This window comes from Lagenorhynchus albirostris, chromosome 11 (assembly GCF_949774975.1).
Source record: "Lagenorhynchus albirostris chromosome 11, mLagAlb1.1, whole genome shotgun sequence".
Lineage (NCBI taxonomy): Eukaryota > Metazoa > Chordata > Mammalia > Artiodactyla > Delphinidae > Lagenorhynchus > Lagenorhynchus albirostris.
Window position 1 is genome coordinate 7205126 of NC_083105.1, and position 19697 is coordinate 7224822.

Genomic DNA, 19697 nt, shown 5'->3' on the forward strand with positions numbered 1-19697 from the left:
AGAAATGCAACTGATTTTTCTGTGTTGACTTTGTATCCTGCTACTTTGCTGAATTCATTTATTAGTTCTAGCAAGGTATTTGTTTTTTGTTTTTTTTGTGATCTCTAGAGTTTTCTACATATAAGATCATATCTTCAAACAGAGATAATTTTACCTTTTTCTTTCCAGTTTGGACCCCTTTTATTTCTTTTTTTTTCTTAATTGTTATGGCTAGAATTTCCAGTACTATGGTGAATAGAAGTGGTGAAAGCAAGTGTCCTTGTTTGTTCCTCATCTTAAAAGAAACACCACTGGTCTTTCACCATTGAGTATGATAATCCTTGTTGGTTTTTCATATACGTCTTTTGTTTCCTAGTTTGTTGAGTGTTTTTATCATAAAAGGTGTTAAATTTTGTCAAGTGTTTTTTCTGCATATAATGAGGTGATCATGCATGTAGTTATTTCCCTCATGCTGTTGACATAACATATTACATTGATTTCTGTGTGTTGTACCATCCTTGCATTCCAGGAATGAATCCCACTTGGTCATGGTGTATAACCCTTTTAATGTGCTGTTGGATTCTGTTTGCTAGTGTTTTGTTGGGGATTTTTGCATCAATGTTCATAAAGGATATTGGTCTGTAGGGTTTTTGTGTCTGTGTATGTGTGTGTGTGTGTGTGTGTGCACACACCATTTTCTGGCTTTGGTATCGGGTGATGCTGGCCTCAGTAGAATGATTTTGAAAATGTCCCCTTCTCTTCAATTTTTGGGAAAAGTTTCCCAAGGACTGGTATTAGTTCATTCTTAAATGTTTAGTAGAATTTACCAGTGAAGCCATCATCAGGTCCAAGGCTTTTCTTTTTCGGGAGCTTTTTGACTACTGATTCAAACTCCTTACTAATTATAGATCTATTCAAATCTTTATTTCTTTGTGATTTAATCTTGGTAGGTTTTGTGTTGCTGGAAATTTGTACATTTCATCTAGATTATCCAATTTGCTAGTGTACAGTTGCTCATAGTACTCTCTTATAATCCTTCTTATTTCTGTAGAATCAATAGTAATGTCCCCACTTGGGTTTTTCTCTACTATTCTCTGTCTGTTCTCTGTTTCATTTATTTTTGTTCTAATCCTTATTATTTCCTTCCTTCTGCTAGCTTTGGGTTTAGTTTGTTCTTCTTTTCGTAGTTCCTTAACTTGTATAGTTAGGTTGCCTGCCACTTGGCTGGGAGTGGGAGATGGGCAGAATTAACTGCTGTTTACCACCCACATCTCCCCTGGAAGTTGCAGGTCTTCAACAGACTCCAGAGCTCCAGAGCAGTTACATCAGACAGATTCTGCCAGTGCAGTTATTTTCCAGGTGTGGGGACAGATTCCCAGTGCTACTACTCTACAGTCTTCCCAGAATCCCAAAATTTGCATTTCGAACAAGTTCCCAGCTGATGCTGCTGGTCCAGGGACCACACTTTGAGAACCACTGACCTAAACTCTTTAAGGTCCTTTCTCTAAGGCCCTACCTAATAGGTCATGCAGGGTCTTTCTCCTCTGGAAGTAATATAGTAAGTTAGTTGTGCTTTTTTAATTGAAAGAAGCATGCATCATTTTAGTGATGCTATTTCCTGGGGAGGGATGGGTTTGCTTTCTTGATGAGAAAAATGGGGCCTGTGGGCTGGTTCAGGGCAAGAAGCTTTGAGAAGCCCTCCCGGGGGCAGAGGGGTGTGTGTTGAGGTAGGAAGGAAATGGACAGTGTTTGGATCCGAGGGTGATGACAGGCCTGCTCCACAGGTGGCTGTTCGTCAGTCTGTGTCGTGTGTCTGGCACATGGTCATCTTGGGTGACATTTACGGAGCGCTTTTGATCCAGCCACTGTTGTAAGCCTGGATTAACACATTTAACCCTCACAGTATCTCTGTGAGGTAGATCGTATTACCAGGTCCACGTTTGCAGCTTCAAGGAACAAAGTTTAGGACTTTGGCCAAGAACAACACAAAGATGGTCAGTGGTGGAATCACTTACCAGGGAGTTATTTAGGTTCCAGAGCCCACATCCTTAACCTTATACAGCAGGGCCTCAAGTACTAGGTCCCTTTCTGTATCAGTCAGGATATTTTGACTGCAAGTTACAAAATTAAACTAAAAAGTAATTTTTTTTTTTTTTTTAAGAAAAGTGTCCTCCCCCTTAACAAGTCTGGAGATGGGATGGTCCTGGGGTTGGTTACTTTAGTGCTTAATCATGTCACAGAAATCCAGGTTCTCTCCATCCTGTCACTCTGCAGCCTTCAGCAGGTTGGGCTCTGTCTTCAGAGCTGTCCCCTTGTGGTGACGAGATGGTTGCTACAGATCTCACCATCCCCTTCTCACAGAGGTCGAGCGAGAAGATGACCTGTTCCTGCCTTTCTGTCTTGTGTCCTTGTTAAGAGAGCAAAACTTTCCCAGAAGTCCCTTTCCCTGCAGACTTCACTACCAGAAATGCTTGACACACCCATTCCTAAATGGCCACCACTGAGATTCACCCCCCAGGGGCGTGGGGAGGGCCTGGAGCATGAGTCCTCCGGATGGCTGACCGTTCGGGGCTCCTTTAGGAAGAAGGGGTGTAATGGGAATGGCTGTGGGTGACCACTGAGAAATTAGCCATGTTCATTCCCTCTGGTTGATGGTGAGACCTTTGTACTGAAGGTGCCCTGTGGCACTGATAAAAGCAGATAAAGTCTAGGGCTGCCCGAGAAGCTGCCAACTGTCCTTGGTTTACTCTGGGCCAAGTAGTCTTTTGTTTCTTGGCAAGGGTATGAGGGCACATGATAAACATTTACTGGTTGTCGGCACCCAGAAGAATGTTGGTCTTCTAGGGCTGTCTTACAGCCCCGTTCCTGCTGCATTTGCCTCTGGAGGATGCCAGGCGTGGTCAGCTGGGATCAGCTCTGACCTGGAGCAGGTTACTTCCCCTTACGGTGCTTTAGGAACCTCATCTGTAGAGTGGGGATGTCACAGGGTAGTTATGAGGACCAAATGAGCCGCATCATTCGGGTGATGCCTGACGCATGATTCAGGGTGCGCATTGGGCTGTGCTGTTGCTGGCATCTGTGTGGTTTTCCATCAGCATCAGCATTAGGGAAGCTTGATCCAGCTCCCTGTCATCCTGCTCCTGCTGCTGTGAGTTGGAGGTGTTCATTCCATGGCACCGTCCAGGTGGGCCTCACTTCACTAGGTGAGGCATTCCTGACTGCTGCAGGCCTGCAAGCCACACAGACCCTGATAGGCTGACATCCCAGGCAAAAGAGAAAAGAGGGAAGGGTGCCCTTTGGTCACTTTGCCCCAGGAAGGGTGTGTAGTATGTGTTGGGGAGCCATTTTCCACAAGTGTAACGGCTTATGGAGCACTTTTATTTTCCCTAGAATCAGGAATCTGATTCCCTAGAATCAGAATCTGTATCATTCAGGTAGCCTTAGCTGTGTGTCCTCGGCCACCAGAAGGGTCTGCATCTTTCCTCAGTAGGGCCAATGTGGTTTTTCCAAGTACGATTATTGTTGACAGGACACAGGACTGAGCGATCATGGCAGCCACATCACATGATAGAGATGTGCCCCACTTTACGAAAACCTGACCAAAGAAGGAGGAGCATCTCAATTACAGAATAATGTCTCAGCCAGAAATTCATGGCAGGTTTCCTAGTGCCTTTAAAATAGGATTTGTGTGTAAAAATACCGTTTGCACACAGGAGCCCATATTTTCTGAAAAGAGAAATATACTTGTATTGGGCATTTGGGATAAGCAGAATAAAAATAAAATCTTCTTACGAAAATAAAAACTAGAAACCAAATTCCACTTTTAATTCTAAAAGGTTTATATATAACTCTACTATCGTACCCTCTTCTCCTACCCCAGACTTCCACAACAGAAATAGATGGGCAAGATCTGTAGGCAGTTCACCATAGTGGTGAGGACTGAGGAAAGGACAGGCAGGCTCACAGGCGGGTGGACAGTGGGCACACCAAGGGCAGGGCTGGGTGCCTGTGTTGTGCTGTTTGATTTATTTGTGAACATTTGTAAGGCCTGGCCTAAAACATGACTGCTGGATCCCTTGCATGGTGTGGTCAGTGAGTGGTGGTTAGAAATTGACAGCCTGTCCTGCTGCCAGACTTCTGTAACCGCAGAGACATGCGCTGAGGTCTGACCCACGGGGTCTGGGGAGGGCCTGGGGGAGAGGGGTGAGGTTGGGATGGTGACACGCCTGACTTCTTCCTTCCTTTCCAGAAATGTTCCCACTGCCAGGAGGCAGGCGCCACCTTGGGCTGCTACAACAAAGGCTGCTCCTTCCGTTACCATTACCCGTGTGCCATTGACGCAGGTAAGATGGGACCACAGACCCTTGTTCAGAGCATCCGAAGGGTAGGAAATAACATTTTGATTCTCTCTCCTTCATAGTTCTTTTTGTCTCTTCTGACCTTGTTCTGTTTGTAAATTCTGAAGGAATGCAGAGAAGATAATAAAAAGGAATTAAATGGGGTGATATTTTTTATAAATTTTATAATTCATAAAAGATTTACCTATTTAAGTGCACAATTAAATGATTTTTACCATTATATTCACAGAGTTGTGCAAGCACAATCACAATTAATTTTAGAGCATTTTCATCACGTCTTAAACTACTACCTTTTGGTGGTCTCTCTCCCTCACCCCCAGCCCCTGGCAACTACTAATCTACTTTCTATCTCTGTGGATTTGCCTTTTCTGGCCATTTCATGTAAATGGAATCACACAATATGTGGTCTTCGTGATGCGTTTCGTGTGACTTAGCTTCCTGTTTCTCTGGTTTATCCACATCGCAGCATGTGTCAGTACTTCATTGGTTTTATTTTCTAACAATATTTTATTGTAAGGATATACCATATTTTATCATTCTTCAGTTGATGCACGTTTAGGTTTTCCACTTTTGTATTATTATACAATAATAATACAAAATAATGCTGCTGTGAACATTCACAAACAAGTCCTTGTGTGGACTAAATGTTTTCATTTCTCTTGGGTATAAACCTAGGAGTGGAATTACTGGGTCATATGGTAACTCTATGTTTAACTGTTTGAGGAACTGTCACACTGTCTTCCAAAGTGGCTGCACCATTTTACATCCCTCCAGCAGTGTGTGAGGGTTCCAGTTTCTCCACATCATCACCAACACTTGTTTTTATGTCTTTTTTATTATGGCCATCCCAGTGGGCAAGAAGTGGTATCTCATTGTGATTTGGGTTTGCACTTCCCTGACAGCTAATGATATTGAGCATCTTTGGTGAAGTTCAGTTTATCTGTTTTTCTTTTGCCACTTATGCTCTTTGTTGCTTGTTGCTTTTCTTATATTTAAGAAGCCATTGCATAATCCAAAATCACAAAGATTTATGCCTATGCTTTCTCCTAAGAGTTTTATAGTTTTAGCCCTTACACAGGTCTTTGATCCGTTTTGAGTTAATTTTTGTATGTGGTGTGAAGTAGGGGTCCAGTTCATTTCTTTCCATGTGGATTCCAGTTGTCCCAGCACCATTTGTAGAAAAGACTACTCTTTTCTCATTCAATGACCTTTGTCGAAAACCAGTTGACCATAGGTGTATGGACCTATTTCTGGACTCTCTCCAGTACCACACCGTCTTGTTTACTGTAGCTTTGTGGTAGATTTTGAAATTGGAAAGTGTGAATCCTCCGACTTCGTTCCTTTTTTTCAAGATTGTTTTGGGTATTCTGGGTCCTTTGCTGTTCTATATGATTTTTAGGATCAGCTTATCCATTTCTGAGGGGGGGCGGGATTGCATTGAATCTGCAGATCAGGTTAGGGGTTGTCACCATCTTATAAAAAAAAAATAGTGTGTCCTCCAACCCATGATCATGGGGTGTCTGTCTTGCCATTTACTTCAGTTTTTAATTTCTTTCAACGGTGTTTTGTAATTTTCAGAGTACACATTTTGCATCTTTTTTGTTAAATTTATTCCTAAGTATTTTATTATTTTTGGTGTGGTTATAAATGGAATTGTTTTCTTAATTCCATTTTCAGATTGTTCACTGTGACTGTATAGAAATATAATTGATTTTGGTGTATTGATCTTGTATCCTGGAACTTTGCTCCACTCACTGATTAGTTCTAATAGTTTTTTAGTGGATTTCTATATACAAGATGTGTCATCTGTGAGTAGATTGTTTTACTTCTTCCTTTCCAATCAGATGCCTTTTCTTTTCTTTGCCTAGTTGCCTGGCTAGACCTTCTAGATAATGTTGGATAGAAGTGGCAAGAGCTGGGACTTCCCTGGCAGTCCAGCGGTTAAGACTTCGCCTTCCAGTGCAGGGGGTGCGGTTCGATCCCTGATTGGGGAACTAGGATCCCACATACCTCGAGGCCAGAAAAACAAAACATAAAACAGAAGCAATATTGTAACAAATTCAATAAAGACTTTAAAAATGGTCCACAGCCAAAAAAAAAAAGAAGTGGCACGAGCTGACATCCTTGTCTTGTTTCTGATCTATCATGATGATAGCTGTGGGCTTTTCATAGATGTTCTTGACGCAACTGAAGAGGTTCCTTTCTATTCCTAGTTTGTTGTGTGTTTTTATCGTGAACTGGTGTGGGGTTTTGTCAAACCTTTTTTCCAGGTCTCTGGAGATAATCAGAGCAGTGTTTTGCAGTGTAATAACTGTTGAAAGAAGGACACCTTTTGTCTGAGAAGTGCCATCCAATGAGCAATGCAGAAGACTGGAGTTCTGACTCAGAGCTTCAAGCAGCCTGGGAAATCCTCTTTCTTCCTCCTGACTTTTGGCTTTTTGTTGACTGTTTTCACCAGTTACTTTTTGAGCATCAGATGGGTCTGAGACCTTCACCTAGCAGGTTCTCATGCTTTCAGTCAGGATGGAGGAAGAGAAAATGGGAAGACAAACAAGAGTGCTCAAATGGCCTGGTGGCTGACCAGGTGATGGGAGCAGGTACAGAGGCATAAAGCACATGGAGTCGGATCCGACAGGCGTGGGAGGAATCTGAGTTCCTCTTGACCACCCTTCCTCCCAGCGCTCCTGACGTTTGCTTAAGTGTGTCCCCCTGCCTTTCACATCCTTCTCGTTGCCCCTCCTTTCCTCTTCCCTCTTTTCTTTCCAGGTTTCTGTAGGGGGTGCAGCTAAAAAGAACAAGAAAGGGAATTCCCTGGTGGTCCAGTGGTTAGGATTCCGGGCTTTCACTGCTGGGGGCCTGGATTTGATCCCTGGTCAGGAACTAAGATCCTGCCAAGCGACACAGTGTGACGAAAAAAAAAGAAAGGTACAGAAAGATAACGCTTATGCCAAAGTTAGATTCTCATGAAAGTTTGTTTGCATGTGCTGAAGGGCAGCTGGTGGCCAGGGTGCCGTGTGACCAGAGGGATAAGTGGGCAGTAAGAAGAGAGCCTTGAGGGCTTCCCTGGTGGTGCAGTGGTTAAGAATCCGCCTGCCAGTGCAGGGGACACGGGTTCGAGCCATGGTCCGGGAAGAACCCACATGCCACGGAGCAACTAAGCCTGTGCGCCACAACTACTGAGCCTGTGCTCTAGAGCCCGTGAGCCACAATTACTGAGTCCGCATGATACAACTACTGAAGCACAACTGCTGAAGCCCAAGTGCCTAGAGCCCGTGCTCCGCAACAAGAGAAACCACCACAATGAGAAGCCCGCGCACCCCAACGAAGAGTAGCCTCCGCTCACCGCAACTAGAGAAAGCCCGCATGCAACAACGAAGACCCAACACAGCCATAAATAAATAAATAAATAAATTTATTACATAAAAAAAGAAGAGAGCCTTGAAATGTCAGTTCAGGGAGTTTGGGTTTCAGTCTGTCCCTTCCATCCTCTGTCCTCCTCTACATGTTTACTTGTTGAGTCTGAGCAGTAATTCACCCTGGGTCGTGGTCTGGCATGTTCTATAGGACAGCCATTAAATCCTTCTCTCTCAGAAGCCCAACCACTGCCTTTTCTCATTTTCATGATACCGCCCAGGGTTACCTCAGAACGTTTTGTTTCTTTTTCTAGTTTAAGCTTCGTGATTTTTAATGAAGATGGTCAGGTTCTGGGTTTTCGGCAGTTGTGTGTAAGTCTTTTGTGGGGAATGCTGCAAGCATTGGCTTTCCCCGTCGGTGGGCAGTGAGAGGTGGTCTCCTGCATGGAGGCTCTGCCCAGCAGCCTGAGGTGAGCAGCAGGCAGGTGCCTCGTCCCCCCTGCGAGCGTGCTCCCTGTGTGCACACGGGGCACCTGCCTCCAGGTACAGTTTCTCCAGGGGTTGAGTGGAGTCGCTCGGTAGAACTTGCTGCAGTGAGGGAATGTTCTAGATCTGTACTCTCCAATACAGTAGCCACAAGCCATGTGTGACCATTGAGCGCTTGGAAGGTGGCTAGTGGGAATGAGGGACTGAGCTTTTTCTTTCGTTTAGACTCCCATGGCCGTGTGCAGCTGGTGGCTGGAACGCCCTGCTCTAGCCCAGGCTCTGGGGGTTCTTCGGGACAGGTACTGGGCTCTCCTCCCTCAAGTGGAGGCCCTCTAGCACGCACCGCCAGCAGGGAAGCAGGGCCTGCTCTACCAGCTGAGTGTTAGGAAGCAAAGGACTTTCTTGTCACTCTGTTTGAACCTGCCTTGCATGGCCTGCCCAGATAAGTTGGTAACGTCTCTGTTTGGCAGAAGTTGGTGGCCGAGTATCCAGGGAGAGGAAGGCTGTCTGGGTCGGGGCCTTGGCCCTCTGGCTTTGCTGTCCCAGCTGCTGCAAACTGCTCCTCCATGCGGAGCTGGGACCAAAGAAGCAGCTTAACAAGGTGACCGTGTCTTTGTTGGTCTCTTGGATGACCTGAGTCACAGTGACCCAAAGCCTGCACTGCTCTTTGTAGCTTGATGCTTGTATTTATCCCACACAGTCTTCTCAGGAATTCTGTTCTATATGTAATGGATCTTTGTATCCAGGAAAGGCATTCATTGATTGACTTTCTTTCTAGTTACAATAAAAGTAAGTCCCTGAGTTTGAGTCCCCCATCTCTGTATGGAGTAAGGAACAGTTTGGCATTTTCATCTCTGCCTTACTGTCAGCTGCCCAAACCTTAAAGAGCTGTTCATAACGAAGGGAAAACTTTTATCACCAGGGACATCTCCATGGAAACATGAGGATCTGTGGCTCCTGCAGCGTTTCCCCTTCCTAATAGTGATTGCACATTTGTGACATCACAGTTTGCTCTGTTGTGCTGCTTGTTATGTCACAGGCATAGGATTTGTCTCCAGGTGGGAGAGTGCAGTAATAAGAACATGAGTGCTGTTTAAAAAAAAAAAAAAAGATTTAATGTATTTAATGCAATAAGCCACAACAATTAATACCAAAGGAAAAAAGAGCTGTGGTGGCTCATTTATGATCCCACTGTGCGTACAGAATCTTGCCTGGAGGGGCTTTTTCTTTTACCCTGACGAGGAAGCACAGCTGGGAATTTCACTTCCGTAGCCACCCTTCCAGCGGCATTTTAAAGCTGCTCTCTCCGCTGCTGACTTTGATCTTGCAGCAGTGGGTTCAGAGCCCCAGATGGGTCCTACGAAAGAACTGGTGGTCTGGCCTCTCCCTGGAGAGGAGCTCTCTGCATCCCAGGGCCTTGCTCCCGCCTTCTTATTCCCCTCCTTCGGCCCCAGGAGCTGAGGCTGCCTCTCAGCGAGGTTGGGTGAGGCTGGTGGGTCCCTGAGTCCCAGCCTGGGTTTTGCCATTATGAGTACTAAGCGTAGCTCTGAGGAGATTGTAGCTGAGTTGGAGACTGTCGGGGCCTGGCAGATCCAAAGGACGCTAGACATCCTTTCGTTTTCTCCCTTCCCGGGCTCACCATCCTCAGCATGGGGTATATACGGGTGCATGTGGGTATCTGAAGCTCCACATAGCTTGTTATGAGGAGCTCAGCAGAGTCCTCTGCCTTTAAGCCCAAAGAGAGGACTCAAAGTGGAACACTGTTCTGGGGTGCTGCTGTTTGTGTCTGGAAGCCACCCTGCCGACTAGACAACCTGGTGAGTCTCTTCCAGCCTGCGTGATGATCCAGCCATTGACTCTGACCTCACTGTGGGGAAGTGCTGACCAGGCCCTCTGCACAGTGCGGGGTGTTGCCAGGGGCTTAAAGGAATCAAACGAGAGGCTGGCGGGCCGGCAGTGTGGGACCAGGCGCCTGTCCAGAGCCCTCAGGAGAGTTTTTACTGCACTTCCTGCCACTCTTGGCTCTTCCCCAGCAGAGCCTGGCTGGAGGCAGCCCAGGAGAGGCTCGCCGGCCCCTTGCAGGTGTCTAAGCCCTCCAGCTGTGGTTCTCACCCTGCCAGGAACAGGAAGTGCAGTTCCTGATGGCCGGTGGACATGACGAGAATGGGGACAGCCGCTGCCTGTTCGGGAGGCCTAGCCAAAAGGTGCACCCCGTCTTGTAGATTCGTTTCGGAGACTTCCATTCCCAGAGGTACCTGGCATTAGTTCCAAGTTGCCTTTAGTGTTTACTTACATTGTTTTATTTCTTCTTTTTAACTTTGAGGGAACATGTTTCCTAACTTTAAGCATGTTTTACTAATGGTCCATCACAGCTGGTCACTGTTTCGTGGCAGTGAGGGGACCTGAGCCACCTCTGCCTTTCTGATGGCATCTTTTCCAGCTAACACGGCCCCCCTCCTTATTTCTGTAAACCCCTGTGGTGTAAGGGTGGCCTTGCCCCACCGCGTGGCCTGTGCTGTTTCTCTTTGGCCCAAACTAAAGACTCTGCCAGCATGCGCTGCTGCCACAGCCCAGGTAAGGAGAAGGTGCTTCCCTGGAGCTCCAGCTGTCCGTCTCCCGCTGTTCGTGAGCTCTCTGGCAGATTGGAGCAGCAGGAGCCTCGGTCACACCATGTACTTGTGGGTTTTAAATTAACACATTTCATTAACTGCCGCGCTCTTTGCTTGGAGGGGGGAGGGGATAGGGATGCAAAGGTTAGCAGGACTTGCTGTTTCTCGTGCCCCGAGGCTTGCCCCGGGAACTGTGAAGACCAAACCCGTCTGACCCTAGAGATTCTAGGACTCCAGAAGGGGAGGTGGCTTAGCCGAATTATGAAAGGGTCTTTATTTATTTAAGATTATAGAGGACCTCAAAAGTTTCCATTTGTGTGCTCCGTTGCTTACTACTGTTTCACTTGAAATCTGTGGGTACACAGGCCGCTAATCTGGACCTCACTTTAAACCTGAGTTAAATTGTAAATTTAACAAGGCTAAGTACCACGGCCGCCTCCCGCCTTGGTGCCTGGGCGCTCTCTGAGAATGTGTGATTAATATTTATTAACATTTGGCCACTGCGTCTCGCACCAGTGACCTGGCTGTTGGTCTTCAGGAGCTGTGGTGTGCAGAGTGAGCTCGTTAAGTCGCTTTCCTCGCCCTGCTCCGCGCACGACGCTTGTGCCGCAGAGCACAACGCCCCTGGAGGCAGGTGCGCGTCCTTGCCGTCATGGAGGATGTGTCACCACCGTGTTAACAGTTGGAATGAGTGATTTCCCTCCAAGGATTAATCGCCCCCTCGTGGGATTTCACATTTGTCTGAAGCATTTAGCAGGGATTATGGACCTTCTGCAGTGTGTCCGTGGGTTGTGTGTGGGGCAAGGGTGGCAGCGGGGCTCACGGGCCTGGCCTCCTTGCTGTCTCTGACCTGTGGCTCTCCACAGAGGAGAAAAGATGCCTCCAGATTCAAAGTGTTTTCACAAGGAAGCTTTGGCGTGGGCCTGTGGAATGGCCTTAGCCTAAGATAAGGAATTTTAAAAATAACACTTACTAGAGATTGTTTCTGATGATTAGAATAATAGGATATGATCATGGAAATACAAAAAAAATAAAGAAATTAAAATCACCTATAATATTACTATCCAAAGAGAATCACTGTCATATTTTGGTAGATTTCCTTTGTCCTTTTTTATGCATATAAAATATTTTGGTAAAATTGGGATTGTACTTGTACATTTATGTATCCTGGTTTTTTGAGCAATTTGCATCGTGTTCACTATTCTGAAACGTTTCATGTTGGACTGACATTCCACCATGTTGAGGTGCCATAGCTTATTTGGGGGTGTCTTGCGTGGTTTCCTATTAGAAATCATAGTGTGGAGACCTCTTATCGCCATGTGTGACCCTGTCTGCCCTGGCCAGCGTGGCCCCACGCCCCTCAGGCTGTGCCGCACGCCAGGCTCCTGCTGACTGTCCCCTTCTCTCTTGCAGATTGTTTGCTCCACGAGGAGAACTTCTCGGTGAGGTGCCCCAAGCACAAGGTGAGTCAGAGCCTGCAGAGCCTGTGCTCCCCTCCCCGCAGGACTTGGGGGTGGCGGCGGGGCTCCTCCTGAAAGACCTGGAGACCAGACATTGCAGGGTCACGGCCACACCACCAGGGCCCGGGCTGCTGAGCACTCCTGGCCCCGGGAGGGCCGAGATGCAAATGGGAGGGAGCCCTGTGGCGTGGGGTCAGCACCCATGGGGTGGCGCAGCTGGGGAGAAAGGTGTTTGTTAAGAGAAATTGGAAGAGAAACACACAAAACTCCTGGTTTCCCCCGCAGTTGAGTGGAACCCCAGATCACAGATTGGCGTGAGGTGAGATTGGTTGTAGGTCTAGGTACATAAGCAGAGGTGTCTTCCCAGACTAAAGAGAGTTGACTCCAGGCTTTTGGGGAAACTCACAGTCTCCTCCAGGTTTTACTTCAGCCGAAGCAGCCAGTGGTGCCTGCAGCTGATTGAGGAGGTGGTCTCTTGGTCACCTCTTAAATTTAGGAAAGGAACGAAGATGGGGGCGGGGGTGTGTGTGAATGGCCTGTTTCCAAGACACCACATGCGTGTGTGGAGACGGGAGGGCGTGGAGAAAGGGACCCCAGGGAAGGACTGGGATGGTGGAGACCCACCACCTGGCAGTCCCTGCAGCGGCGGCTCTCCTCCGGCTGAGGTCACACTGACCCCTGGTGGCCACTGGTGCTCACGGTCTTCAGTCTCTAAGTGGGGCCAGAAAGTACTAGAAAGAGGTCGCCCTGACAGGTCTGCCCTAAAAGTGCTTCTGAAAGATGCTTACTTATGCTTTTCTTTAACAATTATTTTCCAATATGGATCATAGGATCTTACAATTTTCTCTCCCATTTTTTACTTAATTTACATGTTTTTATTTTTAAAAACTTCTCTTTTTTAATGGTCACAGTTTACCTCAGAAGACCCTGTCTGAGTATCTCCTGTTTGTCACTCAGCACTGACTCTGCTTTTTCTTTCCTTTTCCATGTGCGTTCCTCTCCTCACCTCCGCCTGCCCTGACCCCCACGCTCGTTCTCTGTCCCTCCTGTCCTGTCTCCTTGGCTTTGCCGGCGTCAGCCTCCCCTCCCGTGCCCTCTCCCCGCCTTGCAGAACAAGACAGCGAAAGGCAGCCTCAGCACAGAGCAGTCGGAGCGGGGGTGAGGGGGGCAGTGTGCTCGTGGGAATGGAAAGTACAGCAAGCACAGGTGAGTCGGGGCCGCCACCCCTGCCAGACGGCAAAGGGGTGTCGGGCCGCTGCCTCCTGCTCGCCCCAGGCCAGGCTGCCCCACCAGCATTTAATCGCGTGGACTGCCAGCGCCAGGTGGATACCATGTCTTTCCATCTGTTGCTCAGCTCCCCAGAATACGTGTGGAAAGGTGGCGTGGGGCTTTAAATTGGTCCCATCCTCCGCCGGGGTTCAGGCCTTGTGTGTGGAGTCCCCAGGGGCAGAACGCAGCTGGCTTCGGGACAGAGCCTCTGGGGGGGTGGCTCTCCTGCTGGCAGCCCTCACTCTTGCCCTGTCTCAGAAAGGCTTCTTGCCAGAGGCCTCTTCTTAATTTATTTAACATCTCTAAAGCTTATGATGGGTTCTCCTTTGAAAAACAAAAAATACCCCAAGTTTTGTTTTTTGAAATCTTTTTTTTCCCCCCAGGTCTATGAAGGATTCCTTTTCCTAGAAGTACAAAGGGAAGGAAAATCCCCTCAACGATTTAGTAGACTTTAGCATCCCGTTTAACTTTACTTTTAAAAATCTCAGGAGGTTGAGTTGTGCTTTTTGTGAGTGTGTCTGGGGGCTCGTGGTCTGGGCTGGCAGCGTGTGCCTGTGAGGGCAGGATTATGGGACTTGGGTCTCTAGAAGCAGCAGGCCTGCAGTGCTCCCATTGCCTTCCTCACCCGCCCCGTCCTCACTGAGCAAAACAGATCATGAGAAGAAAAAACAAAATGTAACTTGGGGCACTTGCTTCTACAGGATGGGGTGGGGGGCTAGTTATCTCAGAACTGTTCGTTAAGGGATTATTTCTCTGCGAGTGAGGGCGTCTGTGTTTACTCCAGACGGCTGAGACCCACACGGGTGTGCTAGGCCTGGCTCTCTGGGACAGCAAGCCCATGTGCCTGAGTCTCTGTGGAATGTTCCCTCCCCCTTGTTACAAGTCGGGGTGGGGGGTGTCTGCCTTTCTCTGGAATGCCTAACAGTACTTTGAGGAAGAAACAGAATTCACCTCAGAATGTGGCAGTTTTCATCTGGGAAGTCGTCTGTTTCTTAGGTGGGTCCCGGTACTGACCTCCAGAGAAGGCCCCTGTGCTGAGTGCTGAGTGTCTGGGGCCGGTGGGGGTTACAGTGCTTCCTGAGGGGCTGTCGAGTGAGGACTTTGCACTCACACTTTTCTGTCTTGCTCTTCCAGGGAGTAGGGCTGGGAGTGGAGGGAGCGGAGCAGGGCGGGAGGGTGGGTCATCACACGGAGCCCCGTGCACTTCTAGAACCCGCGGGGTCCACTGACCCTCAGGGCAAGCAGCAGTCTGGGTGGTTTTCAAGAATGTTTCTGTTGGCCCTTCTACTGTGTCTAGGGGGCTCTGCCACCTTCCTGGCCCCGGTGGTTAGGGCTGGGTTATATAGGAGGCCACGTGGAATGTTCCTGGAAGTGTCCAGGAAGAGCCAGTTAGGGAGAGAACCATTGGTTACTCAGTGCCTTTTGTTCCTGTCCCGGAATCCCAGCCCATGTTTGAGAAAAAGAAGAACTCTGGGCCCTGGGCCTGGTGGGCAAATCTCCTCTTGGAAGTTTTAATTTTGTTCATCATCGCTTTTCTCTCTGCTCATTCTTGGGCTCTGCCAGCTGACAGAGCCCTTGGCTCTCGTGGGACAGTAAGCTTCGTAGTTCATTCCTCAGAAGGTTGGTGTTATCATTCCTGTTTACACAGAAGAAATGAGGCGCTGAGTGAGTGAGTGGCGTGTCCCTCGGCTTGGGGTCATTTCGAGTCTGTTGAGGGCAGACCTTCACCTCTTGGAGGGAAGGAACGAACATGCGCCTCTGGCCTCGTCCACCTGAACTGCTTGTCATCGAGTGCTTCCCCGCGAGGCTGGACCCGTCGTCCTGGGTTCGCGGTTCAGCAGTCACATTGCGGGCCTTCGCTGTCAGCCCTCTGCAGACTGTGCGGAAGCCCCAGTGATTGGGGACAGAGACGCAGCCCCCCACCTCAAGGAGCATTCATTTCAGTATCCGTGCTGAGGACACAGAGCCACCATCGTTGGGTCTCCCGACAAGGCGGGGAAGGGACAGTGATGGTACATGTGAGTTCCGGTTCGTGGCGCCCCACTTTCTCACCCAGAGCAGTGTGGAAAGTGCTGTGTGACCAGGCTCAGGCCACTTAATGTCTCTGTGCTTCAGTTTTCCTTCTGTAAAAAGAGGGATAGCAGTGGCCAACCTTGTGAGGATTCAGTTAAGAAATGCCTCCACCATGCCCAGCGCAGCCTGGCCTGGGGTGCGGTGTCAGCAAATGCTGGGTGCAACTGCCCTCAGCCATGCCCGGGAGGAGCAGGAGGTTCAGAGCTGCAAACCAGACCCTACAGCTGCCCTGTCTGGCAGAAAACCCCAGGGCTGGGGCAAGGAGACGTGAGTTCTAATCTCCTGCCACCACGTGAGATACCTGGTGCTTGTCCCTCACCAGGCCAGCAGTGCCACAGAGGACAGGTCCTCGGGCAGCTGTCAGTGGGCCCCCTCCTCCCGGCTCTGTGGATGATGGAGCCGTGTGGCCGGCCTATGCTGCCCTCTCCCCGTGCTGAAGCCTCCCTGGCTCAGGGCAGCGAGTGGGCAGGGCTCTGACCGCGGAACATCCCCCCTGCCATCTTCCGTTCTCATCTGAGTAAACAAGGAGACCCCACCCCCCAGGTCTCCCGAGCCAGTGGGCAGGAAGCAGTACCCTCCATCCATCTGCTGCCTTGTCCTGGGTGCCAGCTGCACACAGCAGCCTCCCTGCCCTGGAGCTGGGCCTTCCCGAGCAGCTTCTGTGGTCGGAATGTCACACAGCCGGCCTGCGTGTGAACAGCGTCATGTCCCGGGGCTCCCCTTCCCTCCCACCCCAGCCCCGGCAGCCCCTCACTGCCTCCCACAACTGCAGCTTCAGAGGTTCCCATCCCTGGTAGGATTAAGTCCAGACTGCCCAGCACGCCTCTGAGGGCCCCTGGAGTCTCCGGCGAGGCTCCTTCGGCTCCTCTGAGCTTCCTCCCGCGGAGCTTTGTGCTCGCGCTTAGCTCCCTGCGCTGGAGCACTGTGCCTCCGTCTCTTCTCTGGGTCTCAGCTTCAGTGGCACTTCCTCACGGCAGCCTTCCAAGTCCCCTTGTCCCCACTCTGCAGCCTTCCTGGCATCACCACAATCTCAAGTCATTTGTGTGTTCACGTATTGTCTGCATCTCCACTAGACTGCCTGCCCAGTCCGCAGGGACCGCTGTCTCTATCCCGTCGTGCACTGGCCCGAGGGGGCACACGGCAGTCCCTCTCCTCGCAGGGCGGACAGCCGTGTTGAATAGAGGAGCACCTGCAGCCCAGGGAGGAGAGTGCTGACCTGACGGCGCCCGGGTGGGTACAGGTTGAGGACGAGGCTGCCCTCCACACCCTGGCCAGGTCCCGTGGGGCTGAGGGGGTGCCGCCAAGCCGCAGGTGGAGAGGGCAGCTTGGTGTCAGACGCGGGAGGATTTGGAGGACAGACTGACCCGGCCCAGGTTTAGGCCACGGAGGTGAAGCTGAAGGGCAGCAGGAAGGAGGGTGACGAGGGCAGGGGTGTTGGAAGGCTTTGGCCCAGCATGAAGTCCCGATCGCCGGCAGCTGAACGTGCAGTTGCCTTTTTACGGAGAAGCGTTCAGGTCCTCAGCACAGAGGGCCGCCCGCTCGCTCACTGGCGCAGCAGCTCCGCGCCTGCTCCGTGGCCCTGCCTGGGGTGCTGCCTTCTCAGCCATGTCCTGTGCATTTGGATGGGGCCCACAACAATGGAGGCTCGAAGGCAGAGTCCCTGGGGCCCAAGCAGAGGAGCTTTGCTGGATGTGAGCCCCAGTCCCACTTCTAACCAGCCACGTGGCCTTGGGCCACATGTGTCACCTCCCTCAGCTGCCTCATCTCCAAGATATGGGGGTCAGGCCTCTCATTGTTACTGTGAAATAATGTCTGTAAAGCTCCTAGCATAGTGCCTGGCCCCTACTCGGTGCTTAAAGAATTTTCTTCCCATTCTCCCTACTGAAGGAACAGTTTTGAGGAGCAACTGAGAAGTTAGGGTCCTATTACATTCAGGGTATCATGTGTTTGGGCCAGTCTAGTATCAGACCCTGGGGAAGGTCCCTGCTGGGAAGGCTGGAAGGCAAAGCCCCAGGCGGGAGGTGCGGAAGGGCTGAGGCTGCCTGGACCACCAGGTCCCCCTGCGGCACCAGGGGAGGAGCCCAGGGTCAGCAGCGTGCACAGCCCACCGGCCGGGCAGACCCTGGTGCTGAGACAGCCTTCATTCTGAAGATGGGCGCTGGGCTGGGGCCTGCTGTTGTGAGTAATGAGCAGGATAGGGGTGCAGGCCCAAGACTGTGCCAAGCACTGGGGAGAGGGCACACCCTGCCCTGTCCCTCCCTCCACCAGCAGAGCTTTGCAGGATATGCATGGCACCTGTCCTCTGTCCTCACCTGAGAAGGCTGCTTGCTTCTCCCCACCTTCCTGGCAGCCTTAGCCTCAGGAAACCAGAGTGAGGAGTGGAGAGTGTCCGTGCTGGGGGAGGGGGAAGCATGGACCACATAGGTGGGGCCAGAGCCACCATCAGTGCCGGGGAAGCCACACTGCGGCCGGGGACGTCCTGAGGATGGCTCAGCCACTGGCCCACGTCCCCAGGGCCTCCAGCTGGATTCCCGGGGTTTGCTTTTACCTGAGGGTGGCGACATTGTCCTGCTGTCTCTGTGAGTCTCTTCCTGTTTATTCATGTTTTCTGTCAAGCAGTTAGGAATCTCTTTATGGCTCATGCACACAGAGCAGTCTTAACTAGTTGGCATATTAGTAAGTTTTATGGAAACAGAAAAGGGGATAGTGGTGTCTGGGTTTTCTTGAGGTTTATTGGTTGGAGGAGGGACATACACACACACACACACACACACACACACACACACACACACGGTTTCCAAGAGTGCTGTGATTGGCAGAAAGGTGAGGGCACACACACACACACACACACACACACACACACACACACGGTTTCCAAGAGTGTTGTGATTGGCAGAAAGGTGAGGGCACACACACACACACACACACACACACACACACACACACACACACACACACACGGTTTCCAAGAGTGCTGTGATTGGCAGAAAGGTGAGGGTGCCACCACTCTTGGCTTCTGGTGTAATTTTTCTGGACTGAATTCTTTGAAAACTGCTGTGTCTCTCTGAGATCTTTGCACATGTAATGAATGACCCGCGAAGCATTCTGAGGAGGCCCTTGATACAACCCCATGTACCCCATGTGATCACCAGGATAGTCTTCCTGAGCCTGGAGCCTGGGCTGGAAGGAGAGACGCCAGTGACAGGGCCTGGGGAGCCTCAGAGGATGAGCTGAGACCTGCCTTCCGTCAGAGCTCTTGGGTGGAGTGTTCGCTGTTAGATGTAAAGAGCTGCCTGTGACTGGAGGCAGCCTTCATGTGGTCCTGAGCCGGTTCTTCCACAGACTGGCTGGGTACTCAGCCACCTCTGTGAGGACTGGTCCCTGCCACCAAGTGCCAAGCCCAGCCCAGCTGCAGGCCCCAGATGGTGGGGTCCTAAGCAAGGGGTCGCCCTGAGAGCCACTCTACTCCAGGCAGCCCCACCTGGCGGGTCAGAGAACTCTCTCCTGGTCTCGGTTCCTTCCACACACCCGGGACAGGGCACTCAGAGTCCGTTCCTGGCGCAGCTGGCCGGGTCATTGCTGCCTTTACCCTGTTTCAGGCCCAGAGCCACACGACTGGCTCCGCCATTGGTCTTGGGTGTCTGCAGTGTGAGCAGTGTGTTCACAGGGGTTCTGCAGCTGCTGGACCCTGCAGAGTCCCCCTACCCCGGTGCCGCCGCGGAGCAGGGGCTGTTGGCTACAGCACCACACGGGGTTTCCCAGCACCCAGTGTCTGCTTGTCTTGCAGGTGAGACTGTGGAGATGAGAAGGTGGTGGACCCCTGTGATGGAATGGACGTGGTCCTCCTGTGCAGCCACACCCCACCCGCCCCCCCCGCGTGCCTGCCCGTGGCAGCACTTCCTTCCTCAGCTCCTGCAGCACTCCAGCTGGTGACACCACAGGAAAGAAAGGCCCGAGAAGTTGGAATGGCTGTTTCCATGGACACAATCTCCATAGTGACAATGTGGGGGGTGGGGGGAGGGGGGATGATGGGAAAGGGTGGGGGGAATTAAAAGAGGGAGGGATAAAAATATATATATATAAATCTATTTTTAGTCTGGAAAGACTGTT

General features: G+C 50.5%; 1 protein-coding gene across 3 annotated transcripts in view; it reads left to right on the forward strand.

Moving 5' to 3' along the window:
- The window catches only part of TCF20 (transcription factor 20), a 97431-nt gene that overhangs the window by 76483 nt on the left and 1251 nt on the right, over positions 1 to 19697 (forward strand). Inside the window, exons 2-5 of one of the 3 annotated variants that reach the window (XM_060166622.1) lie at positions 4229 to 4322; positions 12199 to 12248; positions 13324 to 13451; positions 19375 to 19587. In XM_060166622.1, the coding sequence (XP_060022605.1) occupies positions 4229 to 4322; positions 12199 to 12248; positions 13324 to 13407 (228 nt within the window). In that variant the 3' untranslated portion in view covers positions 13408 to 13451; positions 19375 to 19587. Of the gene's footprint in view, positions 1 to 4228; positions 4323 to 12198; positions 12249 to 13323; positions 13452 to 19374; positions 19588 to 19697 lie in introns of those variants that run through there. The other 2 variants (XM_060166623.1, XM_060166621.1) reach the window with 2 other exon arrangements.